Source organism: Gavialis gangeticus, unplaced genomic scaffold, assembly GCF_001723915.1.
Source record: "Gavialis gangeticus isolate Ggan-Ray unplaced genomic scaffold, GavGan_comp1, whole genome shotgun sequence".
NCBI classification, from domain to species: domain Eukaryota; kingdom Metazoa; phylum Chordata; order Crocodylia; family Gavialidae; genus Gavialis; species Gavialis gangeticus.
Window position 1 is genome coordinate 15,280,171 of NW_017729022.1, and position 18,421 is coordinate 15,298,591.

An 18,421-nucleotide genomic window follows, 5' to 3' on the forward strand; every position below is an offset into this window, starting at 1 on the left:
GGGCATCCAGATCCCAAGATCTCCAGGCTTGGGCCTGTATTAAGATGCCTGCCAATGGATTTGGGAGTATCTGAAGTCCCAAGGTGAGAGCCTGGAACAGAGGATGCTCACTGGTTGTAGTGCCAGACATGGTGTGTAGAATGATTGAGTTCTGCCTGCCCAATCTATATGGTTTTTGGAATGATTGAGTTCTGCTCAGGCAACGTGATTTGGAACTGATTTGACTGATTTGTCCTAGAACGTGAAATATATTAATAAAAAAAATACTTGGGTTAAGTGATTTGCGTGATATAAGCCATGTGTTTTATAGTCATGCTCAGCGTTGGCTACATTTATTCAGCTTCACAGCTGGTTTCCGATGCTGAACACATGCTGCTTTTGACAGCAGTTTAATGATGAACAATGTATTTAATGTGGCTTCCTTGTATGTGAATATGTTTTCCCCCATACTGATTGAAGGGAAAAACCCTTTTTTTAGAATAAATATGGTATATAGCACAAGTTTTTGTGAGCTGAAGCTCACTTCATTAGGTGCTGTAAAAGGTCATACAGAAAAAGCATGAGGAGGAGAAAGAAATTATAATACAAAATTCAGAGTCAGGAAAGAGAGAGAGGGGAAAGTGCCGGGAGAAGTAAACAAATTGTCTAAACTGAAGAGCTTAGACTGGGAACTGTTTATATTCATGATAAGTACCTTAAGTACTGCTTAATGTTTTTATAGGATTTAATAAGAGTCAAAATAGTTATTAGAAGAAAATTGCCATCTAACAAACAATAGTCTGTCAACTACTGAAATATTGCATTGAATGCGTTTCAGTGCAAACTGCAGCAATGCTGGTTAAATATTAGGAAAAATTACTCATGATCATTCTAGTAACAGAGAAACTGAATTTTGATTAGCTGTGTTTATGTCCCCCACAAAGTCACATTGCAAGAATATTTGTTTGTACACGCACCTGTAGAAAACATTGTGTATCCATAGCTGACATCCCTTACCTGCCTTAGTAAACTTATTTTCAAGAGGTAGAGCAAACATACAGACAAAAACCATTTGAGGTCCTAAAATCCCTCATCCCTAGTGGAGAGAGAAACTGTTCTGACAAGTTGCAGTAGTATTAGATGGTCATTTCTTCTGTTTGCAGAGTGTTAGCAGCAGCCAAGGCCTGAAGTAGTATTTCAATGTTCAAAACATTTAGTTTCTAACTGTCTCAGGTGTAGGATATAATGTTGATTTCAAACACACAAATCAAAGTAAAAAAATCTGGTCTTTTCTCTTTTGCTCAGCTTTTATATAAAGTTGGCTATTTCTAGTTGGCTCACATAGCAATGAGCGCATATATTCACATCTGCTTTGTGTCCACCCCCTTCCCTATAATTACTTAACTGAACTTAGTTAATTTCTAAAGAATGTGAAGCATTATTTAAGACAGTGGAGGGTATTAGACCAATAGAATCCTCTAGTAATTTTAGGTCAGAGTAAGTGTAGAGCCTTGGAATAGTATTGTAACCCTTAGGAAGTTACTTCCCTAAAAACAGAATTTGCTGACGGGTATAACTCCAGGTACACAGCCTGTCCTTTTGGAGGATGGCTAATCAGATTGCTTTAGGTAAAGACGTAGGCTGAAAAAGAATCTAGATTTAAATAAGGAAATGTTATCTCAAAGATATGCCTAACACCTTGAAACAAGTCTTTGCTAAGTTAGCAAATGATCTATTGTTTACAACTTGGCAGTGGATCCTAAATAGTGTTGAGCTGCTTAAGAGTGAATCCTAAGTAGGCCTGCTCAGTTATAACTGAAGCTGCTGAATTGCACATCTATCTCAATTCCAAGTACAGATGACCACCATATATTCATCACCTTTGTGTAGTTCATGACTAGGGGCTTCCAAAACTCACTAGCACTTGCCCATGTCTCCACTGGCTCATTGCTGTAGGACTTGCCCTTGAAGTTGCCTGCATGTGTATTCTTTAATGTGGGGATGCTGTTATGCATCAGCAGCCGTGCTACTTCAGAGAAAGGGAAGTTTAATCTGATGGAAAGTGAAACCTAGACAACCTGAGGTTTCTATTCCACTGCAGCCTTCATTTGCCTTTGCAGCCATTGTGAAATATTCTTTCTTCATCTGCCTGCTCTGCCCATGAGGACCATTTTTTTTTTGATTGCTGATTCTTACTAGTCTGAAATTTGGTCTTGAGCTTGCCACCATGGGTGACTCTACCAGGAGTGCAAAACTCCAGGAAGCATCCCTTGTGGGGTCATTGGTAGCACACAAGCCTCTCCACAATGTCAAGGTTGCAATCCATGCTATCCAGCTTATCAGGAGGCCTTGAAAACCATTAAGTAGATGAAAAACAGCAAAGCATATGGTCCTGATGGAATAGGAGCTGAAATTTTATGAGCAAGGTGAAAGAAGTTCTCTCACCGGCACATGTTGTTATTCTGAAAACCTGGAAACATTAATAGATTCTCAGTGACCTAAGAGGTGCCAAAATCATTACCACTTTTTAAGAAGAGAGAGAACATATTGCAGCAGTTACCATGGTCTTATTGCACGCCTACCTATAGCTAGGAAGATCCTTGCCCACATTCTCCTCGATAGACTCACTTTCCTTGTTAAGGAGATTCTGCATGACTCCCAGTGTGATTTCAGATCACTCAGAGGTATTATAGATGTAATGTTTTGCTAGACCCCTACAGGAGAAGTGCCACAAACAACACCAAGATCTTTACATGACCTTCATTGACCTGACAAAGGCCTTTAATTTGATCAACAGAGAGGCCCTATGGAAAGTCCTGATAAGATTTGGATACCTGTTAAGATTTGTTATCATCATCAGACTCCTTCATAACAGCATGACAGCAACTGTCTTAAGCAGTGGCTCATAAACAGCCCTCTTCCTTGTTAGAACTGGAGTCAAGCAAAGGTGTGTGATTGCACCAACATTTTTCCACCTATTTCACAGCTGCTCCTCATTTCACTGCTGATAGGCTTCCATGTGGAGTCAGCATCCAGAATCACATGGATGGGAATCTTTTTTTAACATCAACTGGTTATGTTCCAAATCCAAGATAATCAACAACCTTCATTACTGATCTTCAGTATTCTGATGATTGTGTTGTGTGTGCTCTCCCAATTGAAGAGCTCCAGGTCACTGTTGGTCACTTCTGCAAAGCATATGAAATCCTTGGATTCACTGTCAATTTAATGAAAACCAAGATACTTTACCAACCTACCCCAAGCCAACCAGCTATCCCTCCACATATCAAAATTAGATGGCAGTCATAGGAGAATGTTGACCTAGGCAATGATATTCAGCATTGGATAAAATCTGCCAGTGCTGCCTTTGAGTGTATCCAAAATCATGTCTTTGATCATGACGTCAGGATCCAAACCAAACTTCTTGTCTGCCAAGATAAGCTGTTGTCATTCCTGCTTTATTGTATTGGTGTGAAACCTGGACAACATATCAAAAACACCTGAAAGTCTTGGAATGTTATTGTCAGTGATGTCTTGGCTCCTCCAAACCAGTTGGAAGGACAGAAATATGAATGCTAGCATTCTGGCTTAAGCAAATTCTACCAGTATTGAAGCCATGTTTATATGTCACCAACTCCGTTTGGAGAGGACACATCATAAGGATGCCTGAAACTCATCCTATACTCTCAATACACCAATGGTTACCATTCTAGAGATGGGCAAGGAAGAGATTCAAGGACACCTTGAATACTAACCTGAAGAAATCAGTACTAGGGAGACTTGAGCACTAAATCACCACGACTGAGTCTGTAGTGTACAACAAGCCATTAATCTTTTGGAGCAAACTCACCTCACTGTGGAGGCAGATAAGAGACAAAGGGAAAGAGCTGTGACCCAGCATTACCAGGACCCACTCCTTCCTTCCTCCTGGAACTATTGCCATGTCTGCAGTCAAACATACAAATTGGCCTCCTCAGCCATCTTCAGACTCAGTAATAACTCCCCTATTTATTAAAAGACTGTCCTCCTCATGTTTAGGGACTGCCAATAATGACCAGCCAGCAATGAAACAGCTAACATAATATTTAAGAGAATTATGACAATTTGTCTCTGCCTGGACCGCAACTTTACAGAGGAACATAGGAATCCTCTTATAAATTAGATTAGCTATCCATCCAATCCCATATATTACTTCTGACAGGGACGAAGTGTTTCAAAGGAAGGTGAAGAAAAAACTTTCTACTAGACACTAGAAATAACCTGTCTCTAGTGTTTAGTGGTTTCTCGTAGGCCAATGCCCGAGGGTTTATAAACATTTTCTTTTCTTTTTTTAATCCTGTCAAATGGAACTTTGTGGCAATAAATTCCATCATTTGAATTTATACTGTGCAAATATTTTTGGTTCAGTTTTATGGCTTCTTTTTTCCCGTTTCAATGTTCCCTTGTTCTTGGATTATGAGAGAAGATAAAAGGGGGCATTTGACCCATATTCTCTCTACCATTCATTCTGTTTTGTTGTATACCTTCATTATATTTCTTCTTTATTTCTTTCCTAGCTTAAATAGTTTCATGGTTGGAAGGGACCTGAGCAGATCATAAAGTCCGGCCCGATGGTCCCCATCTTATCCATCTCTCTTCTTACAAAAATCTTTTCCTGTCTCTAGTTACTTTCATCTTTTTATTTCAGTTCTATATTTTTGAAGATGCAGTGATCAATATAAAGACTATATTTAAGTTGTGGGTATCTCTTTGATTTACATGGGTTTTTAAACATTTTCTGGATACAGTTTGTGTTTTGACAGCGTGATTTTTTTTTTTCCAGTCCCTCTGCAGTGACTCCCTATTTGTTTCTGTCTGGCATGATTAGAGTTAACATTAAAGCTGGTAACATGTATGAGTAGTTTAAAATGTTCATTCCTTGCTTACCTTGCAGGTTCATTCCTCTGTCAAGTGTCCATTCCTTTATTACCTTCTGTAACTACATCAGCATGGAGTTTCGTCTGACACTTGTTTTTCATTCACTTAACTTTTTAGACCCATCAAAAGTCCTCTGTGGTTAGTCTTTACTAATCTAAAGTTTCTGCTATCTGCACATCTTGTCCTTTTACTGTTTTCTAACTTTTCTACAACATTAACAAACATACTAAATAAAACAAGTCATAGAATGGGTCCACCAAGCACCTCATTGTTATCCTTTTGCCCTGTTGAAAATTGACCATTTATTTTTTCCTCTTTCTTTTTCTGTCTCTTAGTCATAGTATATCTATGACACTACTTTATTCCATGGCAACTTGGTTTCCTTAAATAATGTCTTGTTATTTAAAGAAACCAAGACTCTTTAAAAATCCTATATAAGCTGTTCCATATCTATTATTTCTTAATATGCTCAAAAATGATAATAGAGGCACAATTTGTAGAAGCTGTGCTGGTTTGTTTCTAATAATATATGTTGTTCTTAATGCACCATGTGCCCCATATGAATAAGCTGTTTTAAACAGTAGTGTCCTTTGAGGTTGTATGTGTATTTTGAGTACTGTCTTGCTCCCAGTTATAGAGAGCATAAAGGCCAGGACAGCCCTTGGTTCCTTCCAGCTACTCATAGCTGCAAAATAGAATTGTGTGGTGTTGGCATTCCTTGCTGTTGGTGAGTCACTAGCACAGCTTCTCTGATATGAGAAAAAATGTTCATAGTTTTTTTGTGGGTTTTTTTCCTTACTTCAGTACTCATGAAATGTAAATATTTAATGCTTTTCCAGAACACATTGAAGAGGAAACCTTTAAAACTAATCATGTTTAAAACACTCAACTTGAAGATTGTAATATGTTTCTTGGCTGCTATATGCAATAGCATTTGATTGTAAGTTGACTTACAAATATTAAACAGGAGCTGTTTAAATATGATCTTATAAGCATAGTACAGGAAACCCTTGCTATTCACGGATTCAAATATTCATGGGGGAGAGCAGAGCCGGGAGGCAGGTGGAGAGCGAGCACCAGGGACTGGGAGGGAGGCAGCAGTGGCGGCATCTTCTCCCCCAGAGGCAGCTGCGGCAGCGCTCGGGGGAAGTGGTCGGTCCCCAGGCGCTGTGAGGGAGCCCTGTGAACAATGTGGGGGGGGGAGTAGGGGGCAGCTGTGGGGTCTGACAGGGAGCCCCGTCAGTATTCACAGATTTTGTCATTCACGGGGATCTCTGGAACGTATCCCCTGCCAATGGCAAGGGTCTCCTGTATTTGAAACATAGGTAGCAATACTCTCTAAAGATCACAGCCAAATTGAGCCTAGTTGTGCTAGGCATTGTGCAAGCATAATAGATGACTGGCCCTGCCCCAGACTGTTCTGTTTTAGTATCTGAAGTGAAAGTAAAGCTTTTAAAGTTTCCCAGTTATCACTGAGGTTCAGCTATTGACGAGTGCTGTTAATTGCAGGCAGCTTGTTTCCATAGCTGCTGCTTTGCTTTACAGGCTGCTTTTGAGTTGTTTTGTACTTAATAATGTAAATGGAAGACCTTGAGGAACCTCCAGTACCTGGCAGGCCAGAATAACAAAGGGTTCAAAAGCTGAACAAAACTGTGGAGATACCAAGAGAGAGATGAAATAGGACTCCTCAACTGACTCCCTGAACCTCTGTTTTCATTGTTGTATCTTGAGTAAAGACTGTGCTTTGTCCTTTTTTTGTCATGAGACTGAATTATGTTTTCTGTTTTGATCAAGTTTTAAACAAATCTTGTACAATAATCTAATTATTAAGTGGCTCACTTCTGGTCTTGTTTTGATATAGTATAGTAGAATGAATAGTGACTAGTGGGTCACTGTGCAAGGGGGAGACTGCATCCAAGCATCAGTCTATCTTGTATCCGTGAACAGTTCAAGTTCTTGGGTGAATGCAAGGGAGCTGGGTTGCAGTTCATCTCCAGTTAAAAGTGCATCTTTTGTTTCAACACTTTTTGCAGAACAGCCACATTCATTCCGCCTACAAGATTCAGGAATTTACTTTGTGCAGATTCTGAAACAGTTAGTATATGCCTAGACACGTTAAGTAACATTATCTACTGACGTGTTTTGAAACCCAGTAGTCCACTTTAACCAGCTGACAAATGTGAAAATACAGCTTTCTTTGACCAGCTGCAGTGTAATTTTAAAACATATTGTTTACATGTATTAGTTAACAGAATTTCATAAAACATCTCATCTCTAATCTAGCCATACCTGGCTCATACTATGCAGCACTTTAATCCACTAATTAAAGCTTTGTTGATTTCAGTTGGACCATTCAAAGAACAAGTCTACTGTTTAACAGTAGCATAGCTAGGGTGGAGCAAGCAGGGAATCAGCCCCAGGCATTTACTGTGCGACAGTGCCAGAATCCCATTCCTTCACCCAGGGAGTTGTACTATGGCAGGGGTAGCTCTTCACTACCCCTGCCCAGCCATAGAAACAGCCCCACACCCAGCAGTGTGGAATGGGGTTCCCCACCCCTCCCCCAGCAAGTTTTTTCACAGTAGGCACAGCCTTGCACCCAGTAGCATCTCTGGGTAGGGAGGATGGGGCCCCAGAGGTAGCTCCCAGGAAGCTGGTGCCATGTAGCTATGTCAGACTCTCTCTGTCCCTGCCACAGCTGTCAAGCCTCTCTACACAGGGAAGGCAGCATTAGCAGCAGCAGCAGCTGTGTTCCTTGTGCAGCAAGCCCTAGCAAGTAAGGCTTCCCTTTCCCTTACCACCTCCCACACCTAATCTACAGTGGTCAGTGTACCACCCCCTCCACATACCCTGGGCACTAAGTGAACTTGCTATGCCTCTGCCTGGAATGTTGAAGGGTGAAAATATGTTTTTTTTATAAACAAAGTGAAGTTTTGCAGTAAATCAAAGCATGTTCATGAGATTGCTTTGTAGAAATTTAGGACTGTCCCAAAACTTAAATTTAGATGCAACTCTCCTACATTTATATCTTTTCCCTCTTCTTCATATGAAGGGAAGACATCATAGACATTATAGTGCAAGTATTAGAATACCCTTTAATTATAGTAATGCAAGTTGCACCATTTTATTTTTCCATATTGTATATGCTAGTATAGTAAGACTAGGGTAGTGTTTCTTCATTTTTTTAGACTTAAGGCAGCCCTTTTGAGACTCAAGCCACTCCTGGGTCTTAATCATTTTTTGACTACAGAAAAATAATACAGCAGCAATCTGTTGCAAAGAATTCAGCAAGACCACTACAGGCCAGAATGTTTTTAATGTGATGGATTCCCTATGAAAACAGTTAAAAATTCATGTTTAACCTTATTCAGGAAGAAAAATAAAAAGACCATATTTTATCATGTATAGATATCACCCCAAAATAAGATATTCCCCTTGTTTTTGAATGATAGAATAAAGGAAAAAAGTTTTCCCCCCAGAGTTATGGCTGCATAGAGCAAGGATAGAGCCTAATTTTCAGCTGACTCATCCTCCCTTCCCTGCTTAACTAAAATCTGAAATCCCAGCTGCTGTTGAAAACTGGTCTCTGTTGGTGGAGCTATAATTTTGAAATGAACTAAAGAGTCTCCAGAGCTGTGAAATAGGAAAAGTGACACCAGGAGCAACTGAGCAACTATCAGACAGCAAAGTTGCCCTAAGAAAGGTCAGATAAATTAATGGAACATCAAGACCATTCAAAAAAGAGAAATAATCATTTACACATGTGGAGTGAAGAAGACTGAGCTGTTAAGTCAACTGAGTGTCTTAACTGCCTGAATAGAAATGCCACACTGCTGCTGCACTGTGTACCAAAAATCGATTCATGTAGTTTTATCCTGGACAGAAAATCTGATTTGCACAACTACTGTAGACTCCCCTCAAAATACCCCTTTGTTCATTCCTTAATTTTAATGGTCAATAGGTTCTTCACAAACACTTTTGCTGTTCCTTTCACTGATCATTTAAAATATGTTTCACTCGTCACTATAAACCTGTCAACTAAATGTCAGTGGTAGAATGTCGACTCCTAAGGGAAAGGAAGATTTGTGCATGCATTTAACATCTAGTGCAGTGGGACCTACAAAGTCATATTGTACTAATGCATAGAGGCACTGATCAAAATAATTACTGGGATTTTTTTTTTAATGGGGGAATATATACTCTATTTGGTATGCTTTCTTTCTGCGCCTTTATAGTAAACTGGAACAACAACATCCTGCTACTGAACAGACATGCTGTTTAAAGTTCTCCCAATGCCTTTGAAGCAGTACAAACTGCAAGGGTGCAGATGTTTATGGCTGAACAAGCACTTCAAAATTGACCCTCAAAAAAGAGGAACATCCTTGAAGTGCTTCATTTTTAAATGCTGTCTGAAACGCATGGACCTCTAAGCAGAGCATAGCAAGAGGTTGTTTGGTCCCCTGGCATCTCGCAGAGCAGAGGGAACAGTCAGTGAGCACTTTCCTGCGTGTTCAGGTGTCCTTAGGAACCTCCAAAGGCAGAGGCATGCAGGGATACCTGCTCTCCCACCTTTTGGCTGGAGAACACTGCCACTGTGTGCATTTATGGTCATTTTGAAGTGTTCAGGGGTGGAAAACCACATAGAACACGTGTCTGCAGTGTAGAAGGGCTTGCAATTTGAAGCACACTAAAGGAGCAAAATTTGGAACATGTCAAATGCATGTCTGTTCACATCATTACTTGGTCTGAAACAGGTGAATCATTCCTTTTTCTGTGAAGTTTATTTCATTTAATCAATTAATAGGCTTATATTGGTTTCATAACTCACTGAATATTCCTAAACTGTATTATGTCTCTTTCCTGCCATGGCAGGGGGTCGGACTTGATGATCTGCTCAGGTCCCTTCCCACCCTACCAACTGTGAAACTGTCACTCTTATAGTTGCTATTTATAAAAATGTATTCTTTTTTCTAAGTAAATTGTAAATTCCTTCAGATATAATTTGAAGTGCACCTTCTGTTATGTAGGCACACATCAAATTAGTCAAGTCCTATTTTTTTCCTTTTTGTAAAATGGCTTGTGTGCTTTTACAATGATCGACTTAAACATAGGTGAAAGTTATGTTCTAGAGCTGCAGCTGAATTCCTGTGTCATAAAAATGATTTGGTAGTAGTAACTTCTGTCATATCATTACACTTTCCTTTTTGTGTTCAATTTTAAATAAGTAACACATTTTTCTTAACTTCATTGTTTTTATTTAAGCTTAATTACTAGTAAAAAATTTTACTGTGATAAAATTATTTGAGTATGGAACAGTTTTATGGGTTCATAGGTAAATCTTTTAAATACTATAATATTCTGTGATGAGCACCCTGACAAGATTTCAGGTGCACATATTGAGATATTGAAAAACTTATGAAAAATTAATGCATGGAGAATGAGTCTTTGTTTGCTTTTTGTTATTTATAGGATTCAGTTCAGATTAGAGGCTATTTTCAAATCTGTAATTTGAAAGAGTTAAAAGACTGCTCTATTGCTAGGTTACTAGGCAGGAGAAAAGAGATCCTATACTGAGAACTTCTAAGCCACGTGGCAGAAAGGCAAGTTTTAGCAGGAGAGTTACTGAAAAACAGGTTTTACCCTGACCTGTTCTGCCAGTTATAACAAGCATCCATATTGCGTATAAGAGAATAAAATAAATGTTTTTGTTTCTCTGCCTACTGGTCAGATTTTGAAATGCTGGCTAGTCAAAAGGAAATTGGGAAGAAGAATATGTGGAATACAAGAAGGTCATTAACTCCGGTTGTTTGAGAGTTTAGTACCATATTCTGTCTGGCCATACAAAGAACCTTTTTCAGTAGTACATATTAAGTGCTAATGGTATTAATGCATCAGGAGGAAAATAGACCCTTCCAAAGCATACTGCTTTTATCCTTTCAGTATGAAAGGCATGTTGATCTTCACAAAACAAAATTCTGGATCAAGTTGTGGTATTTCTGTTTTAATATTAACCAACTAAAAGGAATTACAACCTTTCTACTTCCATGTTTTTTAGGTGGTTTCAAACACCATCGCAGGTTTTCTATCATGCAGCCACTGAACATGGTGGAAAAGATGTCTATCCAGGGCAGTGCTTATGGGAGGGCTGTGAACCTTTCCAGCGGCAAAGATTTTCCTTCATTACCCACTTACAGGTACAGATTTTTCTCTATTTTGTAAAATAAAATGTGTAATTCCTTTAAGGGTGTTTGCATACATTTTCTCTCTTTTTTCCAAATAGGATAAGCACTGCTCCAGAGATGCTCTGCTTGCAGGATTGAAACAAGATGAACATGGACAAGCAGGAAATCAGAAACCTCCTAATAAGTAAGAGACCTAAACCTAGTTTCCTAGCAAAAACAGAGGGATAGTCAGAAATCACTGAAATAATTTTATATATTTATAATTTGATTTGTCAAATATAGCTCTGGGTGCAATATAGTATTGTAATCTAATATTCAGGTTACAAGGTCATGCTGGCAGTGATGATAAAAAGTAGACAAGAGATCAGAAATTGTGACATCTGAGGAAAAGTCACAAGTAGCATGTGAAACACAGGTGGGGAAAAAAGTTTAGTAATTGGTGTTCCACAAGTAATTGAAGGTGGAGTGTGCACCTAAACTGTAGGAATCATTGATTTTAAAGATGAGTAGAGTTTTAGTAATGCAGAGGAATACTGTTTGTGCCTGCTCTTAGATTCTCCCATCTAACCAGCACTATCATTTTATTATAGTAAAGTGGCAGCTGCACTATAATTAAGGTTGAGTGTCATTTCCTGTGTACATATTTAATAACTATTCAAAATGTTCTAAAACTACAGGTGACTTCAACTGTTTACATTTTTCTGTGCCTTGTGGAGATTTTGGAAGGATTAGTGGTTTAAGTGTGCAGTTACAAATTTTTACTGTGCAAGTATTTTCAACACTAGATGGAGGATAAAATATTCCAAGGTAGGGTAACCAACCCCCAGCTTGCCTCCAGAACCATAGCAGTTGGCTTACCAAGGCTGCCACAGGTTAGGAAATTTGGTGGTGCAGGAAAAATAGCAATTAATACTCTTACCCCTCCCCTGCTGTCAAATTACCAAACCCTACCTGGTCAGATCAGGGCCAGACCACACCCCCTTGCCCATGCAGCCAGACCAGGGCCAAACCATGTCCCTTTTGCACAGTTGGATCAGAGCCGGGTCCGCTGTCCCTGCCATGCAGCAGGTTTGGGCCCCCACCACACCAGATTTTGCCCGTCAGTCAGATCCAGCATGCAGATGGACTGGGCACCACCAATGTGGCCCACTGGGTTAAAATGTTGGACCCCACCATAATGAAATCATTGTGGACAATAGGACTGTTGTGTATGATTTTTTTTTTTTAAATCACTGGGTGGTTTGGTCTAGGGACTTCTGATACAACGTCTCTCTGATGTGAGCTGCTCTTTACATTCAGGTTCCTAATCTTTGGTTCAGAGCTAGGGAATGTTGGGTGCTGAAGCAGTGTGGAGTTGGAAGGTCCAGGGATAGGGGCATTTGCCCCTTGATTAACTTTTGTGCTTAGAGCTGCGGTCAGACAAAGCTTATAAGGGACGAACATATTTCAGGTCATTGACCCTTATTGGTCTAAGACAAATGTATAGCAGACTGAGCCATGTTGTCTGGCTTTGGGGTTCATGTACAGGTGCAGCAAGAAGGGGTTGGGTCCACTACTGAAATTCAGGGTATGGAGCCTCATTGGGAACGTGTGTTGGTGGTAGGGGTTGAACAGCAGCTACGTTAACAACAGCTGCTTACCTTCTCACTCACTCACTCACTCACTCACTCACTCACTCATGTCTGGATCCAGCCTGTGAGAAGCCCTGTGGTCAAGATCTGGCCTGAGCACCCAGTAAATCTGACACTCCTGGTGCATTTTGAAGCCCAGGTCAGTGGCTGGAGCTTTGAAGAATTTCCTTTAAAAGGGTTTTTATTTCTTGCAGTTTTTCAACAAATAAGGGATTCTCCTCAAAGGGGTATTACTATCTGGGAGCTTAGAAGCAGCAGCAGAGCAAACCATAAGGGGGAAAGGTGGGCATGTTTTCCTCCAGTCAAACTGGGCTGAAAGGGTGCTCCACATACGCATAGAAATAAACCCATCCTCTCTTTTTTTTTTTTTTTTCCTGATGATTGTATCAAGATGGGGTCATCAAGCTCAACCTTCTTTTATTGCTGCTTCTGTGGCGGGGGTTCCCAAATTTTGTTCTGTGAATTGACAAAACGTCCATTCATTTCACAACAGTTTTTAAAATGATGATCCATAAACCAAACAATTTTGGAAGCTGTGTTGTAGGGGGAAAGGAGAGATCAGAGCAGTGTGGGAGGGGGACAAGAGGGGGGCAGAGCTATGCCAGGAGGGCTTTGGGGCTTCAGCCCTATTTTCCCAAACCTCCAAATATATATTTCCATTTTTGTTCCACCCGTCAGAATGCAGCCTCTGAGATCAGGAGAAGTATTTGGGAATTAGCATGTTTTGTGTATGCCCTTAGAGCAGTGTTACATAATTAAAATAGGATGCATCTCTAGAGTGGCATTTTAAAATAGGATTTAGATTTCTAAAATGCTTCAATAGAAAAATCATTCAAGTTGGTTTTTACAAATGCTTGATTTGAATCAGTGATTTACTTTCATTTTAAAAAAAGTGATTTAAATTAGCTGAATTTAAATCTCTGGCCAGAAATAATATTTATTTTTATAACTGCACCTGGCATAGCTGGTTAAATGTTCAGATAGATTGTGAAGATACTCCTTGCCCTGATCTTAGATGGCAGTTGAAAAGCTATATTCCCCATTCACTCAAATCTTGGCTGACAGAGCAGTTCTTCAGGCACCCATCAGAAAGCTAGCTTGTGTCATTGAGTTCAGAGTATTATTTTGCCACTACAGATGTCATATATGATATGGAGTGGTTGTCTCAGGAAGATGTGTCCTTTAATGTTCATCATGAAATGATCTCTGGCATTTGTGTGCCAGGGTTTCCCTATGTTGAATCCAAAGATGAATCTATTTAGTTGTGAATACTGAGAGCTCTTTACTTGTCAACTACAAGAGAGGGAAAATTCATCAAAAGTAGAGTTTATCTAGATAGATTTCAGTCTGTTAGAAAGCAACATAAAGATACTTAATACCTTAATATCTTTGTCAATTTAGGCCACCAAATGCAGGGGGTACTGCCTCTGCTCCCAGAGCACAGAAGGCCATTGTGAATCATCCTAGTGCTGCCCTCATGGCATTAAGGAGGGGATCAAGAAACCTTGTCTTCAGAGATTTCACAGTAAGTAGGGCATGGCTTATGGATTTGAAGTTAATTATTAGTTAATTTGGGTTTTAATGTTTTTCTTCCTTTTTTAGGATGAAAAAGAGGGACCAATAACTAAACACATCCGATTAACAGCTGCCTTAATATTAAAAAATATTGGTAAATATTCAGAATGTGGTCGCAGGTGAGCATTTTGTGATTCTTCTTGTACCAAAACAAAACATGTTGCTATGTGAATGATTTTTATATTCCAAATAATAGGTGGGTTTATTTCATAATTTTCAAAACAATTTCCATATAAGGGTCTATTTTGAATTGGCTATACTATTATATGCTACCTCTGTGTTCTTAAAATATTGCATTGAGAGAGGAAGTCAAAAAGGTACAGGAAAACCAGGCATCTGTATAAATGTGTTTTGAAACCAATTTCACCTTAAAATATCTAATGTAAACCATCTCAAAAAGGATTGTAATCAGATAGAATAACAGAAAAGGCTACATACTTGATTGAAGTAGTTGGGGTTCTTTTTTAGCTTTTTCTTGTCTCCAACCTTGCAAGCTGGTTAGGAAGAGAGCTGTTCCCTGATGAACAAAATTCCTGTTATCTCAATAGATCAGGGGTGGGCAATTATTTGAGCCTTTGGGTCACATAGGCAGTTCTGCAGAGCTGCCGCAGGCTGGTCGGAGCCTTTCCTTGCCCCTGCAACAGCCTGGAGTCCATGCGCCCTGCAGCTGCACGGCACACAGCCCCAGCCTTGACCCTAGCCCACCCCATGCCTGCTCTGTACTCGCCCTGGCTGGAGCAGACCAGCAGAACCCACGCACGCTCACAGCCCCAATGCGCACACAGCCCCAACATGCACACGCGTGCACGCACGCTGTGTGCACAGGTTCCAGCTGGTCCAGAGCTAGTCTGCTCCACCGGCTTGAGTCCAGAGTGGGCTCAAGGTGAGCTGGCGTCAAGACTGTGCACGCAGGTCCTTGTCAGTACCACAGGACTGGGGCAGCAGCAGCCAGAAGGAGCTGCAGCTGCCACTTGGGCTGCCTAGAAAGACAGTCTGGCTGCAGAGCCACCCCAGCCCTGCTGTGTGCCCAGGGGGCAGTGGGATGCACTGTAGGCCAGATGGTGCCTGGGGCAGGCAGAACTGAGGGACCCACCACGGGCTAGACAGAGTCCCTCTGTGGGCTGGATCTGATCTACAAGCCATATTTTCCCCACCCCTGTAATAGATTATATATTGTAATAATAATGAAATGCTGTGTAGTTCTGTCACATGATTAAATTTGCCTAGATAGCCTACCAAAGTTCACTTATACTAGCATGTCAGAGCAGGAACATCAGAAGACCTATATCTCATAAGTTATATAGACAAAAAAAAATTACTTTAGGAATCAGGAGTGAAATTGGGTTGCTTTTATTACTATTAATATTAAAATTATTATTTTAAACGTATGTTACACCAGTTAATTAAAATGCTGTACAGTTCTTTATAATAAACTTTGCTGATCTCTGCCACATCCTTGGATGTGGCTGCTTGACCTGTCCCAAGGTGGGGTCCTATACTGCTTGGTTCCTCCAGCACCAGTAGTTTTATGATAGGGATGATAAATACAATCCAAGGGTTTCAGAAGTGACTGCAGAATGTGCCTGCTTTAGTTTTTTGGGAACCAAACCTGACCTACTACATGAAGACCTGTTGTAATGGTCTTGCTGTGTGTTCCCTATCCCACAGGTGGTGAGCGTGTTCAGTAATTTGTGAAAATCCAGGCCTCTTTAAGGAGTCTCTTGTTGGTTGTAACTCATTATCACATTTTTGAAAAATTACCTCTATTTCCCGGGGTCAGATTTCTCTGTCTAGAGTGCTTCCTAAGCATGTGGGGTCGTGGACTAGGGAGTCCCAACACAATGGAAGGTGGAATCCTTCCTCTTAAGGTGGGAAGCAGCAACAGAGCTACACCCCAGATCCCTCTTGCTACCTGTGATGTTCCCCAACATCCATGGACATTGATGAGTGGTTCTGTCAGGTCTCCCTAATAGGCCGAATGTCCTACACAGAAGTAAGCAAACAGTTGCACTACAAGCTGTAGTTCACAAGAGGAAGAGTCTTTTCTTGTAGAGGAAAGAGTGGATGTTACCCTTGGTTCAATTAGCTATTAGATGAAAGGCCAAAAAGCCCTGCTGAAGCCCCTGATCTTTTCAGATGTTGGGTGAGCCGGGTCAGACTAACACATGCTCACTGCCTCTTTTGAGCATGCATTGGGCTCAGCGTGGGGGTGTGTCAAGTTTAAAGCAACACACTGTTTGGGATTTTTTTTACATTTGTAAGCAGCCCTTAGTGCCAACCATTACAACACATGCTGGATTTTTTTTTCCTTTCTAACAACATTCTGTTTTTTCCCCATTTCTCTTGGTTTAGTAAATACTGTAATAATAAAGTTATTTTTATATATTTTTAATTACTTAGTGAACTTGACCAATGACTTGAGAATCTTTGTAATTTTTAAACTCACTTTTAAATTAGTTTCTGAGTTGCGTAACTTTGGGTGATTTAAAAGACAAACATGATGCTCATTGCCCTTAGCAAACAGTACTGTGTTTGAAATGCATAGTTTTTTAATGTTGTCTAGTGATGAATTCTGCAATGCTCCTGGCAGCATAGCCAAGGAAGCACTGAACTCATGAGATGCACAGCCTGCCTGAGAAGCTGGCAGAATCTGGTGGGAGTTGCTGAGCTGCGTGCTGCTACAGCTAGCATTTGCAGAACTAGCTTGTTTAAATCTACCTCAGGTGTGCCTGCATGAGCTGCAGGATCAGCAGCAACCACAGGATAGAGAACCTGAGACTGAGAGATTCCTGGTTTCCTTGTATCCACCCAAGTCTCCCTCTCCACATAATATATCTGTTTTTTCAAAGTGTGAAAGCAATTATCATTAGTAGGTACAAAAACTACCTTAATTGTGGTTCTGAAATGAAAATATGCACTTTACAAGTTCTTAGGTGTTCCAGTTTAGTAAGAAGTATCAAGAAGTTTGTGTGTTGCTCACTACTGGACTTATGTGCTACACAGAAAATTGTAATAACCAAAGTACTGATGATTTTTTGGTTACTCTCTTTCAGATTGCTAAAGAGACATGAAAATCATCTATCAGTGCTAGCCATTAGTAACATGGAAGCTTCCTCCACACTTGCCAAATGCCTTTATGAACTTAATTTTACTGTCCCAAGTAAAGAACAAGATAAAGTCTCCGAAATGCTGCAGTGAGAAAAGTCCCACTTGTACATCGGGACAGAGATAGTCAAATACATTTCAAATACTGTTACTGAAGAAAGCACCAAGTCTTAATAGAACAGAGACCATAGATTGAATTATTTTATCTCCTCCCATGATGCTGAGAGGAAGCTTTGCATTCTGATCACTGAACAAATCCCTTTGTTCTGCTTAGAAAGAGGAAAAAACTGCCATGGGATTTTCAGCCAGCTATCTGCAGGATGTCTCTCAAATCTGATAACTCCTGAAGGGAACTGGTGTGGTCAGAATTCAGTACCATCCACATTGGAATAAACATGAAATATTGTAAAACCTACATGAGCAGATGAAATAGAAGCATTAAATATTTTTATCTATATCCAAAAAGGAGCACATTTTTATATTTACGAAGCCGTTTAAGCTGGTTTGGATAAAAAAAAGAAAAGTTTCAGCACATCTGTAACCCCCTGGTCTCGGAGGGTGCCACCAGTATCTAGCTATGGATTGCGTGTTTTGTTTAGAAATCAGTAGCTTGGTTTTCTTACTTGAGCCAATATATTTTCACTTATTTATTATCATAAAAATTTACCAGTCTGAATAGATCTTGTAAATATTTGTGAATAGAACACCTTTCATGCCACTGCAGCCACTGGAAAAACATTCTGTGGTGTCCTAGAAGCATTATAGGTAGGTTCAAAAGTTTTCTAGACTTTCCTGTCAATTGTAAGTACTTGTGATATATTCTACGCAGTGGATGAATGTTCTTTAAATTTGTGTAAATAATTCTGCAAAGGTACCGATGCTGTAAAGTCAAAACAGTTTTGTGGAACTGTGATTTTTTTTTTCTTTTTTTTTTTCTTTTTTTTTTTTTTGTATTATACACCTTGTAGAACTCATTTTGCTGGCTGAAAGAGTATGGAATAATATATCTCATGTCATTTTTGTAGAAGAAAA

General features: G+C 39.9%; 1 protein-coding gene across 1 annotated transcript in view; it reads left to right on the forward strand.

The window, feature by feature from the left end:
* The window catches only part of ARID2 (AT-rich interaction domain 2), a 204,165-nt gene extending 185,802 nt beyond the window's left edge, over nt 1-18,363 (forward strand). Inside the window, exons 17-21 of the mRNA XM_019515774.1 lie at nt 10,952-11,090; nt 11,177-11,262; nt 14,111-14,234; nt 14,312-14,403; nt 17,338-18,363. Of these exons, the coding sequence (XP_019371319.1) occupies nt 10,952-11,090; nt 11,177-11,262; nt 14,111-14,234; nt 14,312-14,403; nt 17,338-17,482 (586 nt within the window). The 3' untranslated portion in view covers nt 17,483-18,363. The remainder of the gene's footprint in view (nt 1-10,951; nt 11,091-11,176; nt 11,263-14,110; nt 14,235-14,311; nt 14,404-17,337) is intronic.
* Nucleotides 18,364-18,421: the final 58 nt, after the last annotated feature.